Source organism: Boleophthalmus pectinirostris, unplaced genomic scaffold (assembly GCF_026225935.1).
Source record: "Boleophthalmus pectinirostris isolate CB_2022bp ecotype Guang Dong unplaced genomic scaffold, ASM2622593v1 HiC_scaffold_18, whole genome shotgun sequence".
NCBI classification, from domain to species: domain Eukaryota; kingdom Metazoa; phylum Chordata; class Actinopteri; order Gobiiformes; family Gobiidae; genus Boleophthalmus; species Boleophthalmus pectinirostris.
The window spans coordinates 12,813,575-12,835,008 of NW_026571133.1; the positions used below are offsets into that span (position 1 = coordinate 12,813,575).

Below are 21,434 nucleotides of genomic sequence, written 5' to 3' on the forward strand. Positions count from 1 at the left end.
CACCACTTAAATGAAAAATTCATATTTGTTTATTTATGCTAGACATTGGACATTTTTGTTTCATGCAGTTAGATCCAATTACAGATATATTAACTATGAACAATGTCAACAAAACCACATTGTGACAGTTAAACAGAACATTCCACTGTAAAATTCAGACCAGTTCTTCAGCCCTTTTAGAGAATTATTTAGTCTTGTCTGGCTATAGCCTTTGGGCATTATTATTAAGTGTGGCATTTTGGAGGAAATATTAAATTGAGATAATGTTGTATCTCATTTATACTGCACAGAAGAGTGCAGTACTCTTCATTATTACCTCACTCACCAGTTAGAAGCCTCTATTTTGCCTTAACAGAGTTTGTGTTTACATGACTGTAATTCTCCATCTAATAATCTTGATACACCACTAAAATAAAACATAGATTTCAAAACGTTATATACCAGTAGTTGGAAAGCAACACAGGCCCTATTTATTTTATATGTGCTTGACAGCACAACAATCATGAGTACAAAAATGACAGCATGGTTGAAAATTAAAAGTACATTTTGTAAAAAAAAATAAAAAATAAATAGTATATACAACTAGGACATAAAGATCAATGTGCTGGTTTGTGAAAGACTGACAAGGTGGCATGTGTATAAAGAGTGTTTAGTCACTGAGCTCCTCCTCATCACTGAAGTATGCACTTTTTTTGATCCTGGGTTTCCTTGAGTCAGTGGAAGTGGACGGACCACCATCTTCTTTAGATGAAGCTGCCTGCCTTTTACGTTTGTCCTCTTCTTCTTCTATATGTGCTTGCTGAAGAAGAAGACAAAGCAAAGATTAACAAATCTTATTAGGATATTTAATTAATATATAATAAATAGGGTCATATTGTCACAACGTTTTTCCAATAACAAATTGCAGCAAATTATACCATTTCCGTCAACTTACCTGAAAGGCAATAGCTTGACTTAAACTGTCCAGAGCTGGATCCTCACCCTCATCTTCACTTTCTGGTTCATCATCCCTGACAAAATACAATCAGTGAGAACATGTACATAAACCCAATGTAAAAGCTTTGTTAAAAAAAAAAAAAAAAAAAAAAACTCACTGCTGCTCATGCTGTTGGGGCTTTTTCTTCTTTTTCTTTTCTTTTTTCTTTGGAGGTTCCCTCTCACCAAGCATGTTTTTGGGGCATGCATAACTTAGGTGTCCTGTATCCTGGTGCATTAAACATACATAATAAACAGTATCTGACTTGAGTATGACACCTGTTTTAAATCGGTTTAGACACTGACCCCACATTCATAACATCTGGACTTGTCTGTGTAGTTCCTTCTCCTTATAAACTCGGTTGCTCGTCCATTGTCAACAGCAATACTTGCTTTAACGGTTCGACCAAACAACTGCAAGATACAGGTAATATTGTTAAACCAGCCCATTATTACACACTTAACTTGGCATCACTGACCTGTTTATTGTTGATTGCTCGTACACAGTTATGGGCTGATTCTCTGTCCAGAAAGAGAACAAATGCTATACCTTTACTTCTTCGAGAGTCTTTGTCTTTGACTATAGTCACCCTAAAACATGACATTACATTACAACATAATAACAAACAACAAAAACTGCACTTTGATTCGCGCATAAATCAATAGCTGGCTATGGTGGATACTTACTTCACAACTTTCCCATACTTGGTAAATAGCTAAAAAAAAAAAAAAAAAAAAAAAAACAAGAAAGAGAATAAATAAAGAAAAGAAAAGTTAAACATTGTTCAATGTGACTTAGCAACACATCTTTAAGACTTCTTCAGGGCATAATTTACCTTATGGAGATCATTGTTGGTGAGAGAGAAAGGCAGGTTAGACACATACACAGTGCTTTTGCTTGGCGCCAGTCCCCCACTCATGATAACAACAATGTACGTAACGTGTAAATACAGTTTTCATAGACCACGCATTGTGCAAACCTGGATCTAAGCATACGCTACAGAATCGCACAAATGAACCTGAGATTTAGATACAACAAGAATGAAATATAAAACGCTACGATTTAAGCTAACGAAAACAAACTCGGACGCATTTTAACGACGTAACCTTGTCTGGCACACAAAGATGACGTAAGCAACAGCGCGACTGGGGGAAGCTATAATGCTAAACAAATGATAGCGAGAGAAACAGACCGGATTATTGCACTTCTCTGCGCTGCATGTGAATAAATCTAAGTGATTGTACGTGCATCTTTTTTAAAGCCAATCTAAGAATAATTGTCAAGCGGCCTGTAGTTTTCTCTAGTCTGAATACAACCGCTAAATAATCTTGTGGCTCCCTGTGCTAAACGAGCGATGTATAGTAGCACAGGCTAGCACCGTAGCAATTCTCTGATCTGATTGTTGTGCAAATGGAGATAAAATAAGTGATAACATAACAAAAACACGACTGTTCGATGCCTGTGGTGCTGTTTAGTCTTTTACGCATGTAGGAAATTACTGACTTCCGATCATCTTTTTTGCAGATTGTGCTGAAGATATAATTTAACTAATTTCTCAGAGATTCACACAATATAAGCAAAAGTAAGTATTTTTTTAACTATAGGCTATGTCAGAGCTGTTCTCAATAATGTTTCAGTCTTTTCCTATCACATTTAACTTGTTTTAAATAGAATACTAGGTTGTGCATGATGATCAACTCATTGCAAATTGTAATAGCTACATTTGTTTTGCAGTGGCATACAGGAGGGACAGAAATGTGTATGACGACCGCTTTATAAATGAAAGACCGGTGAGTGTGTATTTTTAAATATAATGGAAATCCTAAACCTTTAATGTAAACTTTGTAGTTGGCTGATTATCTGTTGTGTTATTTAAGGGTCCCTATCCTCGGGCAGCCGGTGGAGTGGAGAGAAGGGTCCCTTACAGACCAGAGGAAGATTACGGTGGTCGCAGTGGTTATGGTTCTGAAGGAGCTTCTCGCTTTTTCCCAAACGGAGGTGGCCCCCGCAGTTACCATGGTGAAGACAGGGCTTACCATGCAGACAATGTTCATTTCCCCGCAGAGCGCCGGGCAGGTCCAGGTTCAAGACGGGTAAGGATGTGAACAGTGCAATTACATTCATTCAGTTCAATCACTTTATTCATCCCAGAGACAATTACAAGGCACGGAGAGTAGCAGGCTCTTATATTATGACAATTGATACTAATACTAATTGATACTGATGTCTGTGATGTGGTACCAAATTTTCAAACCCAGAACCATCAGAAAATCCTTTGTCACTAGTATTTTCATGGACACATTTTGTGGTCTTCATATTTAACTTTTTGGATTGTGGACTGAAGCAGGAGAAACCACCTTAGCTGATTATGAGCTTGTTATTTGCAATCAATTTATTATTTTTTAGACTTTGCAGACATATAGTATGATCATTGGGACATACATTGTGGAAAAATTAAATTCTGTCGACTGGACACAAGTTTTTGAATTTTTCCTTTGCTATGGAGTCTGGATGACTGAGGGATTTCACAAAAATTTGGATATACAGTATAGGGATGGGCATGATTAATCAATTAATCAATAATTGATCATTAGGAATTTCATCGATTATGTTAATTTTTATCGACAAACCAAATGTAGGTTGCTGTGCGTAGCGTGACCAAACAGGGGTCCGTACATGTAGCTCTCTGCACTCAGAAGGAGCGAGACACAAACAGTCGGTCAGCCTGCAATGTACCGAAGCACAAATGTGTATCTAACGATGACTTGTACAAGAAATTCCACGCTTTCGTTGCGTTTGGGACAAATGGGAGGCCATGTGCACAGTGTATAAAGTAGAGCCCGACCGATATATCGGCTGGCCGATATTATCACCGATATGGGCACTTGGAGACATATCGGCTATCGGCTGATATGCTTGCTGATATGGGCCGATATTTCACGTGGGCATGTTATACCTCGTTATAAAGCTTAGACTCTCTACATTATGTTCATTTAATCCAATTTACAGACAGATAAATGTCCTAATATGTGGCTCCACATCAGTATTTATCTACGGAGTAATTTGTGTGTGTGTATGTCCGTACTGTCCCTGAACACACCACCAGAGTCACATCACTTCACTCGCGTACTATTGTTTACACCCGCAGCGGTGCGTAACACTGAGATTATTTTCTTTTTACGGACAATCGGTTTGAGTCTGGATTAAAAGTACATTTATTAGTGCAGACTTGTGATGTGAGGAGGAGCCTGTGTGAGCGCTGAGTGTTGGAAATACATAGCAGCTAGTTTTGGCTATTTGTTAGTGGTTAGCTGCTGTAGCTCCCACACATAAACAGACTGTTTTCTACTGGCCTATTGTAAAGTGACTACATTGGCCGTATATTTGTTACTGGACCAGCATTGATATGTAAATGAGCTGTGAATATACGTGTGAATGATCCACATTTATGCATATAATTAAAGGTTGTATAGAGGATTTTCCAAGGAATGAGAAATCCAGCGACTGTTTGTCCTTTTTCAAATGTTGCGCATGCGTGAAACCACCCCCCCTCCCCTACAGCTCCCTACGTAGAAACGCCTCCTCCCGCCTCCTCCTTACGCCAGAAACAGGTTTGTTTACAGCCGGTGCGCTGCACATGACTTGTAAACAACTAACTACAGTGTTGGTTAGGCAAGGCGGAGAAGTGAGGAGCGGGGGGAACGGGTGCGCGGACGAGAAGAGCGGAGCAGGGAGCAGGGAGAGGAGAGGGGAGCGGTGCGCGGAGATTCCGTGCCCGGAGAAGTGAGGAGCAGGGGGAAGAGCGGAACAGGCAGCGGGGACAGGAGCAGGAAAGGGTGCAGAGAAGGGTGCGCGGAGATTCAGTGCGAATGAACTAGCTACAACACGCAGCAGCAAGCGGACTCTTTCTTTGCCTTGAAAATTACGTTTTCAGACATAGGATATCGCTTTCGTGTCCTGAAAAACGTTTGTCTAGCTCTTGGAAATAAAGTACGTTTTCATAATAAGCAGAAGTTACCTGTCCAGGAGTAATTTGGCGACCAATGCGTCAGTCTTTAGACCCTTCGTCTGCTTCAGTTGCGCCATCACTGGAATGAATCTTCAAGAATCACCTTAGTTTGGCTTAGCTGCTTTTCCCCTTGTCTTCTTCTTTCAGCAATCTCAAAAACGGACTTTCTTTTGCGGCTAACCGCTCCTGGATTCTTGTCTGCCATTGCAACAAACTTTGTGCTAACTGCGAGGAAGATATAGGTCAAAAAAAGCCGCTAAGAACTGTTGCGTTGGTGGAGTAAACAGCGTCTGTGCGGCTTGCGTCTGTGGACTGCGTGACAGGCGTACGCAAACCACGTAATGGCAGCGCGCAGGCAAGTCAGTTACGCTAGAAACGTAGGGAGTTTGATTGACAGCCTGTCAGCTAACAGATAACAAGGCAGTGTCGTTATCTATTGGCAAATGTTTAGCCCCACCACGTCCAGAGTTGATGAATTTTTATTCTCTTTTTTTTGGTCATCATAATTACAAGGCTACTGCACCTCTATAATGCTATCATTGACAATTTGAAACAAAAAAAATTCTCCATACAACCTTTAATTACCAGCGGCGCGCAAGTTTTTTACGGCTAAAGGCTAATAAGTAGCTTTTTTACTAGTTAGGAGTTATGGGTCGGTCGCAAACGAAGCGGCTCTTAGAGCCGGCTCTTTGAAGCGAACGACGGGAGTATGCTTCTTATTGGGAGCCGTGTTTTCTCTTTTTCTCACTTTTTCTCTTCAAGCTGCATGTAGACCCGTGGTTTGACCGCAGCAGCGGCTGAAAACGAAACTTTCAGAAATATGCGTGTGCATAGGATAAAAAAAAAAGTGCATATTTGGCTGCAGTTCAGCATAAAATGAATAAACCAGGACTAATCTTGGGCTCGAGTGAGGGAGAGAGAGAGAAACCGAGTCCCGACACTCAGTCCTGGTTCAGTTCTCGTTTAGTCCTGTTTTACACATGGTTTAAATCTGTTTTAGTCCTGGTTTAGTCCTTTTTCAGTCCTGGTTCAGTTCTGGTTTAGTCCTGCTTGCAACAAAACAATCTCAAGAGTCGCTTGGGAGCCGAAAGAGCCAGCTGCTTTAGTGATCCGAGCCAAAAGAGTCGGTTTTCCAAAAAAAAACTGGAATACCCATCACTAGTAGCTAGAATGTGATGCAAAAATGCCATTAGGCCAATCTACTGTATGTAAATATGATGTAAAGAGTCAGAATAACAATAAATGTTGCCCAAATAAACCCAATTTAGAATCCACTAGAGCCAAACCTAAGTTTTTTAAACAATTCAAGATTTACAGTGAATTTTTACATCACTTAATATATATCGGTGATTATATCGGCTATTGGCAGCTCCATCTCCCATTATATCGGTTTCATATCGGCCACAGCAAAATCCATATCGGTCGGGCTCTAGTATAAAGCAGGAAGATATGTTTCTGTGTCCAGTGGGAAAAAGTTTTGCCAGGTGAGAGTCGCGCAATGTCGATGACGAGGACCCACTTCCCATCCTCTGTACAGTGTCCTGGTTTTGACAAACGCATATGGTCACACTAACCTGTATTCCACTGAATCATGTTTTTAATCCGACAGAAATTGACCGCATCAGCGCACAAGAGCTGTAGTTTTATCTGCGCTTAGTTTATGCAAATTAGCGATGCGGTTTTAAGTTTCGTTTCTGTGAGAGTTGCGCAAAACTGAATTAAACACATTATAATGCCGGATTATAAAAACGGATTGATGTGGGTCTAGAGTCGTTACGGTTTATATGTCATAAAGTTGAATTTATTTATGCAGATTAGTAGTGCAGATAGTAATAATAATGATGATCATTTTAATATAAAAACGTTATTGATTAATCAATAATCGATCGTTAATTCTTCCGACGATCGATTAAGAAAATTTAATCGAATGCCCATCCCTAATACAGTATATAACACCTTTCCCTTAGTACTGAAACAGATTTTTAGGATCTACTTGACACAAGCAGTGCTTTTACAATATGTTACAGTATGGAGGAAAACTTAATCGTTTTACAAAGTTTGGTATTGTAGCTCAACTTTAGATTATGAAGGTAATATGTGTTTAGGTCAAATCTTTCTTGGGATAAGTCACTACATTCCACAGCAGAAAAATGCATCTTTAGAGTAGTAGCCTAAATGTATGTGTCTAAATTTAGTCTTCAGTCTTAAAATCTTTTTTTAAATTTTTATTTTTATTTTCAAGAACTATTTACAAATTCTCTGAAATGTTCTACACAGTTATATTTTCCTTTAATCTAAACCATTTTACTAATTTCTTTTAGCAGGAAGATTATTCCTACCCTGCTCAAAGAGTTCCCAGAGAAGAGCCACACCCCGGAAGGACTTTAGAATTTAGGTAACTAATTTTGAAAGTTATTGCTTCTGCGGTTTTTGTGTTTGTTTTAATTTGCAGAATTTACTATAACTTCATGTTCCTTATGAATACAGTATGTTCTCTTTTGTTGTTATTATTATGGCCAGCAGAGGACAGCCTTTCACGTCTCCTGGGCCACTCCAGGATTTCCTGGTTTTGGAGAGGGGCATCTGCACATGTGCGGGCCTCACATCTATAGGTCTATCTCATACACATATTTATGTTACAGGAAGCATAAATCACATTCTTCTCTGGCCTTATGTCAACCTCCCTATTTACATTGCATTACAGGCAGTCACTGGGATTTCATCGCCCTAGACTTTTTTTTTTTAATTCATACTGAAACAACTGAAGACAATTTAGCAAAAAAAAAAAAAACCCAAAAAAACTGACCTATTCCCCAAAGTTATATTTTGTTTTTGTACCTGATCACATGCTATGAGCTCTGCTAAAACATTGTAAATGATTAACTTGCACTGGGAATACAATGAAAGAAATTGATAATGTTTCTTTTCCACAGTTCTCGTGCACCTCCCCATGCTGTGAGAGGCCAAGGCATGTACCCTGCAGCCAGAGCCCTTCCAGAAAGTGGAGAAGACACATTAGTACAAGCCATTCTCAACCTTGACCGCGGGTACGGAATATTTCTTACAATGTAGTTTTAAAGTGAGAAGGGCAGTGCTGTTTCAGCCATTTTTTATTGTTCAACACCACGAAGATTCATTGCTACTTGAATCACTTTGCAAACTGCATCCTAATATTAAAACAAAATAGTTGGTGTTCATGCCTGTGATAGATTTGTAAGACAATACTGCAAAACATACAAAATACAACATGTAAAAAATATTCTGTATCTTTAGATGGCAGCATTGAGCTACATTTACAAAATACATTCCAATAATGAGTTTTCAAAATGTCTTGCTTTGCTTTTTTGAATAGAAGTAATATTAGTGGTACAGATACACTAATGGTGTGGCAATATTTTTCCTCTCATTAATATATATTTTATTTAAAACACAATCCAAGTCTTGCTGTACATAGTGTAATTTTTCTATAATTTTTTTCTGGTTGTGATTCAGGAGGAAGGCAGCTCAGTTCTCTGCTCCCATCAGAGAGCGCTCCCCAGTGCGTAGAGAAGTGGCCCGCTCCCCCCACAGTCGCTCCGGCTCCAGCGTCAGCAGCCGGGGATACTCACCAGACCGAGCCAAGAACCTGCCATTCCCAGCGGCACAAAGCAAAAGTATGAAAGAAGTTTATTGCTACAACTAAGTTTCCCTGAAGATGGTTTGGTTATCAAAAAGTCATCTATATCAAGATTTTTATTTTCATATATTATCTTATATATTCTTTCATTTAACTATTACTGCTATTTGGTGCCCTACAGGTTTACTGCTTAAAGGGTCTATATTACACAATGTTATGAACTACGTTGTAGTGTTGTTTTCTCTAAAAAAACACACCTGGAGTTTTGTTTCATTCACACACATTAAAGACACAACCCCTAACTTGAAAGCTACCACTATATGACATCACAAGGTGGAATAAAACATTTTGATCTTTGGAGATGTAGACAAATGGAAAAAAAACAAACAGGATTACTCATACATGTGTGAATGACATAAAACGCAACTCTGAGTATGTTTTCGACGAGATTACAACATGGCTTAAACAAGAATCCATTTAGTCTAATATTGGACGTTTAACTTTAAATCGCTGTAATTTAAATCAAATTTTAATCTAAAAGTAGTGTAGAAAGTCTATCGTCATATTAATTTTGTCATCCAGCATAACGAACCAATCACGGCGTTTATTGTTTTTTAATAAGAAATAATTACTGACTGTCTGACTCATTGGCTTTTCAGGTATGGACTCAACAGAAGGACATGCAGGTCTTTCTGAATACCTTTGGGGGGCGCTGTATTCTCAACAAAGTGGACATGAAACTTTGGGTCGGTACATTGAACAATGAACTACCTAAAACTGGGTGAAAGCATCTTAATTTGTTTTTACATTTTGTACCTTTTAGTTATCATAACTTATGTGTGCCTTGTAAATGAAATTATATATGTACTTTACATATTTTATTTCACCCAGATCCAAAGTTTGCTGCACCCATTTTTCATTAGTGCCTGATAGCTTCCTTTTGGTCTGATGGGCTCTGTGTATTGTAACCTTTAGAGTAGTCACTGTTTCGTATTACTAATTGGATTACAGACCATTTTCCATGTCCATGTGTTGTAGTGTATAGATCACAGGTTTGCTTGTGTGTAGTTTTTCCTTTACATTTGCTACCATCTCCAGGGCTGGTAACTATCTCTAGTTTTACAGAAAAATATTTTCTTTAAATCTTCTAATGTAATTGTAATGTTTGAAGCTAAAGTTGCAAACATCACATTGCAAGCACTTCTAGTTTCTGAAAAAAAAAGAAAAAATATCCTCACATTAATTTAGACCTCTACACATTTCTGAAACGCATGTGACTCTTGCATTAGTTTCATATTTCAATTTTCTCTCTAATGTTAAAGAAAATGAGCATTTTAATAAAATTAATTATGTCTTCTAAATCTAATTGCTTTACATAACAGAACAAAAAAAAATTCTAAAGATATTTTTACAAACCTATTCAGCCCTACTGGAAATACAAGAAGCTAGCCTGAAAGATGAATCTAAAATAACACATTATTTTGGTCATACAATGGAGAGGTGTGCTCCACAGAGAATCTATATAACATACCGTATTGTAAGATCATAATCCTTAAACTTAACCTTTACACAGTGCTAGTAACCCGAAGCGGTCAGAAAGTGCCTCTAACGCGCCCGGCAGCCGTTCACCCAGCCGACTGCCACTTTGTCAGGCTTCATAAAAATGCCACTTGGTCGTGTGGAGCAGAGAGGGCAGAGGTGTAGAGTGTCTGATGGATATTCCTCAAGTCAGATCGGTGGTGTTTTTCTGCTGTGCCCTGGACCTCAAAGATCATTTGTTCCTAGACAGTGAGTCTGCTGACCACAATGCCTGAGATTCCTTTGGGGAAGGTTGGGAGGAATTGAAAGTTGTGTAGAAGAAGCTGAAGACCAATTATCATGAGTAGAAATTTGTCAATTTTGCAACTATTCATGATTGACGCCATGACTTGACAACAGTAAATTTGTAAAATTAGGATTACTTTAATTTCTATTGCCTAATAAATAGCTATTCCTCTAGTGTGCAGTCACCTTTATAAAGTCTTACTCAATGATAAAGTAAAGCTATTGTAGCACATACAGACATAAACACAACACTTTCTTTAAAATTGGCACCATTGTATTATGAAATAAAATGAAATGTTGTAAGGAGAGGAGAGCCACTGGAGATGGTACAGAGCTAATTCCTGATTCTGTGGTTGTTCTAGCTTCAGGTACCTGTCTGGATTGTGGAACCAACTTCCCCTTATACCCTTCAACCAAGCACCTTGAATTTAATCTGCTCTTTGTTTGTAATCATATTGTATTTTTCTTTTCTTTTTTTTCTTGTCAGACAAAATTCCAGGGCTCTCAAGGGAAGGTTCACCACATAGTGCATCTCCAAGCAAGGTGAGACCAAAGTACACTCATGCTCATACTTCAGTTTTTAGAATCATGTTTTTTGAGCTAATACTCCTACATTGTCAACTTTTATAAAGCATATTCTGCATATTGTTGCATATTTTTCAAAGACCCAAGCCCAAATGAATCGTGTTGAAATATTATTATTCTACACACAGTAATCTATTTTAATTCAATAAGTAAAGAGCATATTAAATCAAAGCAATTCTCAAAGTAAATCAAAGTAGTTCTACTTATATAGGTTTGTAAGCTATAGATACTGTATTTCTAACTGTAAACTTGAGGCACTGTTGGTCACTTTACCGCCAAAATCATCTGGAACTTCTTTGGGCCCATCCTTTTAATAAGCGTTTAGTTGCATTGAAGTATGTTAATGGGTTTTAAAGTGGCACTCATGCGGAGCTTGAAAGCCATGTAGCCTGTGCTTTGTTTACCTGTGGTGTAAGCAGACTTCAATCACTGGAGCTTGTAATGAAGTCAAAACAGATTGTATGTCGACAAAGTTGTCCCCTCAAAAGTGCTCTTTTTAAAAACCTATAGGCATCTGCCACCTGTCATGCAGCCAGGCCCTTGTTGTACCGATACGATCTCCCTGTCTATACCAAGCAGTGGAAATGGCATCAGATGTGATTAGAGGCAGTTGGTGGGGCCGTGACCACCCAGGAGAGAAGAGAGTCTGTAACCCAAGTCCAAACTTTATCATTCGATCTTACCCACAAGCCTCAGCCTCCCGAGGGATCCTGTCAGCATGTGTTTTGGTCAGTTTGGTCCAATCAATGAACACTCGTTTCCTTTCTTGACCCAGAGTGTGTAGTTGTTGCTAACTGTCATTATAGGGCTTCCAAGATGCAGCAAGTGGCCTATAGAAATAAAATGTGAATATATGAACACAATAAAAGTAGAATCTTGCAACCTCTGCCATCTGTAAATTGAAAATGAAAAGTAAAAAAAAGGTTGTTGTAGTGGTGTGTATAGTACTATAACACTGTACTAATATTAGCAGAATGATGGTAAGCATTTAATAATTTGACAATACATTATTTCAAGTCTACCCATAGCTGTTCTATAGTCTTGGTAATAGTGATGTTTTGTGTTACATTTAAAATGCACTTGAAAACTGCACTTACATGTTTTATTACCTTGAAGTCAACCTCATAAACCCCAGATCCAATCTAAAAATACCAGTGCAGTCCTCAAACAGTATTTCCTGAAGCAGTGCCCTCCACAAAATCAAAGTCTGTGTTGAAAGATTCAGACCTGCCCCGCCCCTGCACACGCTGCTGTCATGTGTTTAATGTATCCTGTGCCTCATTGTGTTTCTCCTGGCTGGGGCATGATCCTATAACCTTTGAGGAGATAAAAGAGGTGAGTCGTGGCCCCCCTTTGAGCTTTCACTTACTCCCCCCTCCCTCCTCCTGCTGCCCGCTGAGGTGGAGCTGGTTTGGGGCAGAGGAGACTAGAGGGTGGCCTGTTGGGTGGAGCCGCAATGCAGTTACTCTAAAGGTCAAAAACAGGCTTTGTCTCTGGTTGTAGAAGGATCTGTCTTGGTTATGGTGGTGATTATATGTGTTATGAGAGGTGTTTATGGGGATAACATGCACGAAACCTTGTGATTCTCCAGCTTTGTTCCATTTTGTTGAACCTCAAGAAATCAGTACTAAAATGAGTTTTTTCTTTAGACAGAATTGGACTTTTAGTATGGCATTTTATATCAGATCTGGTATAAGACTATATAATAAAGTAGTTCCACCACTGTAAAAGGTAGTTTTTATTCATACCCAGTTAAATTCAAGAATGGGTGGATGTTAGTCTTTCTTGAGCGCATCACTGGGTTATGGTAAGTTAATTTTAGTCTAAATAAATCTAATATTTCCTGTGTTTATGTGAAATCCTGAAGTGTCCCTCAAATACTTGTCTGTCTATAAGCCTGCAGTGTCTACTTTGTCTAAAGCAATTTGCCGAATTCTGCCCAAATGTTTGTTTAAAATCTGTGAAAGATAACAGCAAAGCGGCCCTCTCTTCTTACTTTGATCATAAGAGGAAGACCCTGCTCCAGCCTTATCTTTCTTTTAATGTCTTCAGTGGGTTATCGGCTGGAAAAATGCACTGCCCTGACCAAGACCGCAGCACAGGGATGAATTTGGACATAGATAAAATATTGAGGTCAACAAACTCCAAAGACCTAATTCACAATACGATTAGAAGAAGTCTGGATTATTTGTATGCCTTGTGTGGAGTTTGTCCCAGGGTAGGGCAGCCTCAGTACAAGTGAAGTAAGAGACTCAGACAGGGCTATTTACGCTGTGTCTGTGACGTTGAAGACTGACAAACTGGATTTTTCACCGTGTACACAGTGAACCTTTTCTGCAGGGAGTGAATCACAATAATAGACGGAGTTTTACGAGTTGTTCTTTCTTTTCAAACCCTGCTCAGAGTATGTACTATTGCCTGTAATTGCTTTCATCATCCAAGTGAAGATTTAATATGACTTTGTCCTAGGTCATTTTCCTGTCTTTAGAGTCGTCTTTAGCCATGCTTCAGCAATTCAGTGTTCTCTAGTCTTTTATACAACTGTAGTTACGTTGTATGGTGATCCAAGTTGGCCTAATTTCACCGATGCCCTTTTCATTTTCTGCAGTGTGTAGCTTTCCAGTCGGACTATGTAATGACCAATGGCTCATCTGGGCAGCCTATCTCAGCACTCGGAAATAACTCAGTTGTCAAATCACTTTATGCAACTTCTTAAGAGGCTTTAAAGGGCCTGTGTTATGGTATTTTCTGATCTGTGTTGTAATGTTGTTTCCTCATCAAGACATACCTGGAGTTGTGTTTTGTTTCATTCATACATTTTTAACACACAAACCCTGCATATTTAGGCTGAGCTCATCTCTCAAACTGAAAACGGTCTGTTCTACCATTTGATGTCAAGTGGTAATACAAGAAGTGCCCCCCTGTATTTTAAATTCCACACACCTTCATTAGATTTATTTGAATAATTTCAACCCTTGAATTGCAAATCCCTACTGAACAAAAGGTAAAAGGTAGCTTTTAATGTGAAACTTGAACTTCATGATTACACGGTGGAACAGAGCATTTTGAGCTTTAGAGCTGTAGACAGACAAATAAACCAGGATTACTCATGTGTGAATGAAACAAAAAACAACTCCAGGTTTTTGAGGAGGTAACAACATTATAACATGGCTAAAAGCTCAAGAGTCAAATTTGTGTAATATGGACCTTTTAAATTTTGAGATATTTTCTGGTATTCATATCACAAAAGTTCAGTGAAATTTCCATCATAGCCTGGAATTGTTTATACTTTTATTTTCTTCTAACAACCCTTATTAGAATCCCAGTGAAAGGTTTATGGGTTATGTCAGAACAGTGTGCTGACTCGTTGCTGAGTTCAGTCTTTCAACACTAATTGGAATGATACGTTTCTTTTATAACCTTTTTAATCCTCAGTATCTGTTCTTCACTAGTGTTTAAATGCTGACATATTGATTTTTGTTGTGAAAAACCTTGTACATTTGTGTTTATTGACTTGTTCTAGGAGGAGATCCATCTGCCTGAAGCCGAACCAGAAGAGAAGGCGGTAGTTCCTGTCGTAAACCAAGAAGATGTTCAGAAATCTAACTTTCACGAGCGACGAGCCTTAGCCATAACAGCGAAAGCCCAGGAGATTGAGAAGGTAACTGATGCCATAGCTTACACTGAAAAGAACTATGTACAGTACTGTTGAAAGGCAGATTTAAAAGAGGCTTTCTGCAGACACAAACAAATCTCAAATGGGAAAAAATAGATCTTGCAGTTCAGAGGTAAGCTGTCTTTTAATTGACAACGCGTAGTTATATTGTATTATAAAGTAATTCATTCATTTGGACTCCCATAGCCTATATGGAACTCAAAATTTCAAACTCTATTTCAATACTAAGGGACAGACTCAATACTAATACCAAATTGATAAAAAATAAAAGACACTCTTTATTAAAACAATAAAATGCCATTTTCATTCATCATAGTACTTACTTTGGTCTATGGGCATACACTAATCTATGTGGTTTTAGTTCTAAAACTATTCAGGTTAATTTCTGTCCTGTGAACGTGACTTTTTTAGTATTTAGACCTGCTCTAATGATTATCTAGTTTAGTATCGATTAAGAATTAGACTTTTTATACATTACCATATATATTTTGTTCAATTTTTGTACACAACTTGATATAGCTAATTCTGTCCTTAGAAACTATATATTTGACTTATAAAGCTACCCAGAGTCAAACTGTGTCACACACTCACAGTGGTCTCAAATGGAAAGATTTAACATTTACAATTTTCTCATTAAGTGGGCACAAGTGTATTGCCTTTCTATAAATGTCAGCCTGGTGCTTGTATGGCCTATACTGTAACTTCGGCATATTTTCCTGGTAACGCGTGTCTGCATTTGGTTTTTGACTCTCACGTGAATTATTTTACTAGAACTGTTTTTGCTGCAACAGCCACTTAAAACATTCATAACAAGGCAGGAAATTAAGGTTTCTGACCATCGGCCACGGTGGTAGGTACATCTTAAAGGCCCTGAAGCTGATTTTCTTTCCCATGTATTTGAGCAAAATTTGTCTTGCCCCAATACAGTTAAATTGCATAAACTCTCCAGTCTGACAAACTAACTTTTCTGCGTGCTGTCTCCTTAGAAAATATTTTAGGATCTGATCATCAGGAAGTGCATGTTAGCATGCTAATTGTAGTTTCTTTTTTGTTCTTTATCGTCATAGCAAAAACACCACAATGGTCTTTTGAGAGCTGTGGAAAGCATGTCTCAGTGAATAATTAGGATGAGGAATAACTTTGGACCACTGCAAACTTGTCAAAAGGACTAATTCACATTTTTAAGAGAAAAAAATTGGTATGATGCCTTTAATATTCACAATTGTGTTCTCTCTTTCTGTTACCAGCCAGATATTGGTTTGAGAACAGAACTGCTTAAATGTCTGGCAGTACAGCTAATGAAACTGGCTCCATAAAGAAACACACAAAAGCTTTCAGGGGGAACAATGGATAATAAGCATTGTAACCAAGAGATAAAACCAGTGAAGTTTGAATAAGTATAGGTTTGTGTTTAAATTTGGGAGGTCGAGCACTTAACAGAGCAAAACCACCTCAGGCAGTAGGTTCAGTTCTGCGCAGTTATCTAATGAAAGCCATTCCTGCCCCAGTGAGCACCACCGCTGCTTTACTGGGACCATTAAAGCTGAGCCAGCTCTGCCCTGGAGCAGGCACTGGGCCCTCTCATCCAGCTGTACCACAGAGCACCCTAAAGCCTATAGGCCGTTATAACTATGCTGCTGACACTGCATCTCCCTGTGCGTTTTATAGCCTGTGTCTTTACCCCATCTGTGTCTCCTTTCAGTTTTTGTATAGGCCACACCGCACAACTCCAACATTTGGCGTTTGCACAAAAGCGATGCTGTAATTATTCACAGATACCAAATTAATTGCACATCATTCATTGAAAGTGTATGTGACTTTAGAAATGGAGCATAAAATGAGAGTTTAAATGTTAAATCTTTTTTGGAAAACGCTATATGAACAAGGATTTAAAATGTTAAGACTGAACTAAGGCTGTTTGACTCTGTAGTTTTCTTTTCCACTGCACTTCACTGAAACCAAATCTGCAAATGCAAAGAAATGTTCCCTTCTGTAGTCAAAGTCTATCACATGTCAATCTCTGTTACTTAGATTGACTTGCACAACTTTCAGTGGCTTTTAAAAGTATTGACTCGTGTCAAGAATTCACATGGCTTGGCACTTAACATCCAACATAGTCCAGTGTATTTGTTCCAATTTGTAAATTTACAACTGAAGTAGTATTGTCACTATTTCATCTTTGTGATCTGTTTAACCTTTTACATAAGGTCAAACAAAGATGAAGAAGTCATGAACATTCCCTGGGGGTCTGAAGCTAAATGAAAGCACTGCTCCGTTAGAAGCTCCGTCACTCAAATTAGACTTTAATCTGATCTTTGTCACAACACAATCTGACCATAAAGATGTGATTTAGCTGATTTGTCTCTCACACATCGTGACTTACTCCAAAGTACTTTGAATATTATGGTCAAAAGTTGATTTTAAAGCGCACACATAAGCACATGCACTGTCCTAAAGTCATGCACATGTTCTGTAACCCTAGATACACGCATGATGATAAAATATAATAAAAAGTCTGATGCTAAAGTTTAAAAAAGCACTGATTTCAAATAATTACATTGATATTGTCATGCCTTTTATATATGTGTAGACTTGATTTGGTCCTGTTCTCGTCCTTGTTCAGTCCTGATCTAATCCAGGTTTAGTTCTGTGTTAAGTTCCCATGTAGTCCCAATTTCCATGTGATTTTGATGGAAGTGTGAACGTACCCTTACAACAATCCTTCACTTTGTTGCATTTATTTTAGTTACAGCCATCTTTCCAAAGGCGTGTTTGCGTTGCAGTAGGCCGTAAGCACTCATCATTCCCCAGTCACTTTGAGCAGTGTCAGCCGATGTTTGGGTTGGTGCGCCCCAATCTGGTCTAGCCATCTCCCCCTCTGCACACGGCCCCAAACACGGAGCCCAGTAGCTCTAAAAGCACACTTGGATGATGTCTTATGCACTTCTCATAGATCACAGACCAGGCTTTCCATCATCAGTGGGACCGGGACTGGCTATATTCGCCCTCCGTGTTTGTGTAGCTAAGTGAAATTGGCCGCTGAAATTCAACCTGAACCCACTCTCTCATTGTCAGGGTTGACTTTGGCTGTGGTACAGACCAAGGGGCCAAGTGAGTGACAAGGCAAAGAAGGATATTATGTTGTACTGTTCATAGCCAGAGCTGTGATACAAAGGGAGTTTTCTTTCATTCAAAAAGGAATATGGTTCATGCAGTGTATTAAAATGAATAAAACTAAAATGAAATTGGCAAGAAATTAAGTTCCCATAGGAATAAGAAAGCATTAATATTAATTGGAACCAACAAGCATAAAAATCTAAAATGGTTATAAAGGGAAAACCCCTGCATTTAGCCGTTACGGATTGCACAATTTTATCATAACTTTCCACCGTACTTTGTTCAGCTCTCATGGGATCTTGGTTTTAACTTTGAGTAAAATCATTTGAAACTTACTTAAAAAAAAAAAAAAGGTTATTAACTATATTGTATTTATTCATTGCTATATTAATTCATTCAAAAACACCTTATTTTTGGACATCTACACCCAAAGTCTGTAGTACAGGTCTTTTCCTTCCTGATTGGATAACAAGGGAGGGATCAGAGGAAGTGCGTTCTCAATACAGGAAGTTCTATTTCAGTACAATGTTAATTATAAAAAGCTGTTGTGCATATTTCCTCAAGTGCCCTGATTAGAAACCTCAAAGAAAAGCTGGCTTTACAAATTATTTACACTCAAGATTATTTGATCTTATTTATTTGAAACCATTGTGGTAAAATTGTAATAATACATTGTTTTATCGCTACAGGTGATATTTTGATCTCTCAATGAGCATAGATATACAAAAGGAAATTGCCTGTATACTAGCTAGGAAAACATCCACAATATGATTATACCTTGGCGCCACTTTAGGACCTGTAGACTACACATTTAGTGCTTCTATAATTGTTTTGCGCTCAGGTTCAGTTTATAAATACAGCTTGTTTTTGGTTGTGACATTTTGTGGAAAAACTTCTCGTTCCCAGTGTAGTTGCAGCCAGTGAGCTAATCTCCCCTGGCGACGTTCTAATCATTATTATTCATTACAGTGGTACTTTTGGGCACCACCGAATTTGGAAACTATTGTGGAGCCATGTTAAAAATGTGTGACACTGGATCTTTATTTGTGATCCCTGCCCCATACCAGCAATTCTAACTTTACAAGGAACATTGCAAAAAAGCTATAAATAAGCCAGAAACATTGGCGTATACATAGCATTGGAGTTTGTTGGTATCTTGTGAATGCCTGAAACTCACCCTTGCGTCTCCTAATCTTAAACACACAACAATCATGTATAACAACCGTCAGTAAATGTGCCATAGCATTTTAAGGATAGTGATATGCTTGCATGGGAAAATATAGTTGCCTCATATTGTTTTTAATTCCGTTTATATAGCTAATTCATAGATAAACAATTGTGCCAAAACTGACATGGAAAAGACTAACAGAAATATGGTTTGAATTTTGGACCTCACTGAAGTTTGGACTAAGCACTGACCACCAAAAACAAAACTGAGAAAGTGGGAGAGTTTTCTTGCCTCAGATCAAACAAAATGATGAACTAAGAATGTGATTTTAACTGCCAAACTTCTGGTTTTGGGGTGACTATGCAAGTTAACTCAACACACTTTTTAGAAACAACTGGTTCATAGTTTTATGAATAAAGAAATAGTTTTAACTTCTTTCATTGATGATGTTTAATCAATCTTTCATCATACTAATTGCAATGAAGTCATTAGAGCACTTTGTCCACTATCATGACCAAGGAAATAACCCTGAATTGAAAAACCATTGCAGGTCATTATTACCGCCACATCTGTTTCCAATCTGTTCATACTTGCATTTTGCTATTTTGCAAATCAAACTGCATTGCGTGGCAAACCCAGACTTTCTCATTTGTTTTATTAGACATTTGAGACTGTGTGAAATAGCAGCTCCTACAAGCTTGCCTCTACCAACTCCTCCTCATTGTCTCTTTTATGGCTGTTAGTAGGCTGCTAGCCACCTCTAAAATGTATTTTACAGCATCTCAGGCTACAGTGTCCTATTTAAAAGATCTCTTTAAATCCCCAAAGAAGAACTGTTTATCATTTAACACTACACAACTCATCTTAACACCAGGGTAATCAGCCGGTGCTGGAGTATTCACAGCCAGCTGACAAGTAAAGCTAGAAGGAAACTAGTTCTCATAAAAAAGATTAAAGATTTTTAAGGTGCACTGCGTAACATTTTTTTTGTGGAGGGTCTGCCACCAGCTTGTCTCCATGGAAATAATATTGCGTTGTCTAGAATGTTCACCAGTATACTAAGCCTATCACGTACAGAGACAAGCGGGTTACAGCGCTATGCTCCATTACAGTTCAGATCTGTGGAGAGTTGCCCCTATTCACAGAAGGAATTTTATTTTTGAGCAAAAGAAACACCCATAATGAATAAATGCTAGATGGATATGTTTAATGTTATACCATGGAACATTCTAGGGAAAGCAATTACATCTCCATGGAGACAGGTTGATTACGGACTCTCCACCTGCACCTTTAAAAAGCACTCCTCGTCTTATCGTTTTTACTTCTTCTCCAGGTGTACCGGCAGGATTGTGAAACCTTTGGTATGGTGGTGAAGATGCTTGTTGCGAAAGACCCTAACCTAGAAAAACAGCTGCAGGTTCCCCTTCGAGAGAACCTCGGGGAGATCCGTGAGCGATGTTTGGAGGACCTAAAACAGTTCATTTCTGAGCTGGATGAAGTGGTACAACAGTCTGACCACTTGGCCTGTGACTCTACCACTCCCACCTCTGCAGCCCTCAGCAGCCATAAGCTCAATAAAACTGGACTCAATCACAGCTCTTCTTTTTAATAAGAATTGGACTGTTCTGTTTGTTATTATATGGCAAAGACTTTTTCACTACAAATCATGTGTTTGATAAAAGTTCTAAGGACGGTTTTGGCCTTCTGTTCATTTTCTCTGTGGACACAACTTGAAGAAAAGTGTTGCTTCTCTAGTTCTGTGTTGGTTTGACCCACTCTTTAATTCTGCTGGGACATACTGTTATCATGGTCATGACATCTACTTGGAGATTTGGCAGTTTCTTTTAATAAAAAATAAAGCTTGCCTTTATTAAAAAATAAAAATCCATCCTCATTTAGCTTCAGAAACTGAAATACTTTTTTCTCATAGAAAATGTATGTATTGACTGACATTCATTGAGGAGTTCTAATGCATACTCGAGGATGCAATGTTTTGTGGAAAAGAACAGTATTACACTATTCTAAAAGTATTTGTCATTAAAATACTTCAAATTCAGGGTTAAGAAGAGTAAAAGAGTTATACTGATTTACTCAGCACAAGAAGTCATGCCTGTCAAGACCATTTGTTCAAGTTTGTCCTGTACATTTTATACAATGACTGTCAATCAGCAGAGGTTTGAACAGTTGAAAGACTTTTTATAATGTGTGAAACTATAATTATTCTTTCATTTCATGTTATTTTTGCTTGCTTGAAAGAAAATCTAGCCCAGGACCTAATTAATTTGTGTTTTTGCTTAAAACCTTTAAAAGTTAAATAATAAAAGAATTTATGGAGATTTTTCATTTTGTTACCTGTTTTGGAAAGTTTTAGATAATTGATTAATCTGCTGATTATCATTTTTGAGTAATTAGTTGTTTAGATTGTGAAAAGCCCCTGAATATGAGAGATGTAAAGCAGAACTG

General features: G+C 38.2%; 2 protein-coding genes across 4 annotated transcripts; one reads left to right on the forward strand and one right to left on the reverse strand.

The window, feature by feature from the left end:
- Positions 1 to 43: 43 nt before the first annotated feature.
- Positions 44 to 2,084, reverse strand: zcrb1 (zinc finger CCHC-type and RNA binding motif 1). Its single transcript, XM_020926644.2, has 7 exons — positions 1,812 to 2,084; positions 1,663 to 1,691; positions 1,455 to 1,566; positions 1,282 to 1,389; positions 1,095 to 1,204; positions 935 to 1,010; positions 44 to 799 (listed from the first exon to the last, which is right to left on the reverse strand). Exons 1-7 carry the CDS (start codon positions 1,893 to 1,895, stop codon positions 650 to 652), a joined length of 669 nt encoding a protein of 222 aa, XP_020782303.1. The 5' UTR covers positions 1,896 to 2,084; the 3' UTR covers positions 44 to 649.
- On the forward strand, positions 2,072 to 21,311 carry pphln1 (periphilin 1). Of its 3 annotated transcripts, none has more exons than XM_055153525.1 (11): positions 2,072 to 2,216; positions 2,501 to 2,558; positions 2,711 to 2,766; positions 2,854 to 3,069; positions 7,307 to 7,380; positions 7,919 to 8,032; positions 8,478 to 8,638; positions 9,261 to 9,347; positions 10,913 to 10,968; positions 14,534 to 14,671; positions 20,305 to 21,311. In XM_055153525.1, coding segments are annotated over exons 2-11 (1,179 nt in total). In that variant the 5' UTR covers positions 2,072 to 2,216; positions 2,501 to 2,557; the 3' UTR covers positions 20,581 to 21,311. The 3 variants fall into 3 exon arrangements, with proteins under 3 accessions (XP_055009500.1, XP_055009501.1, XP_020782266.1); XM_055153526.1 differs by having other exon boundaries at positions 7,310 to 7,380; XM_020926607.2 differs by lacking the exon at positions 9,261 to 9,347.
- Positions 21,312 to 21,434: the final 123 nt, after the last annotated feature.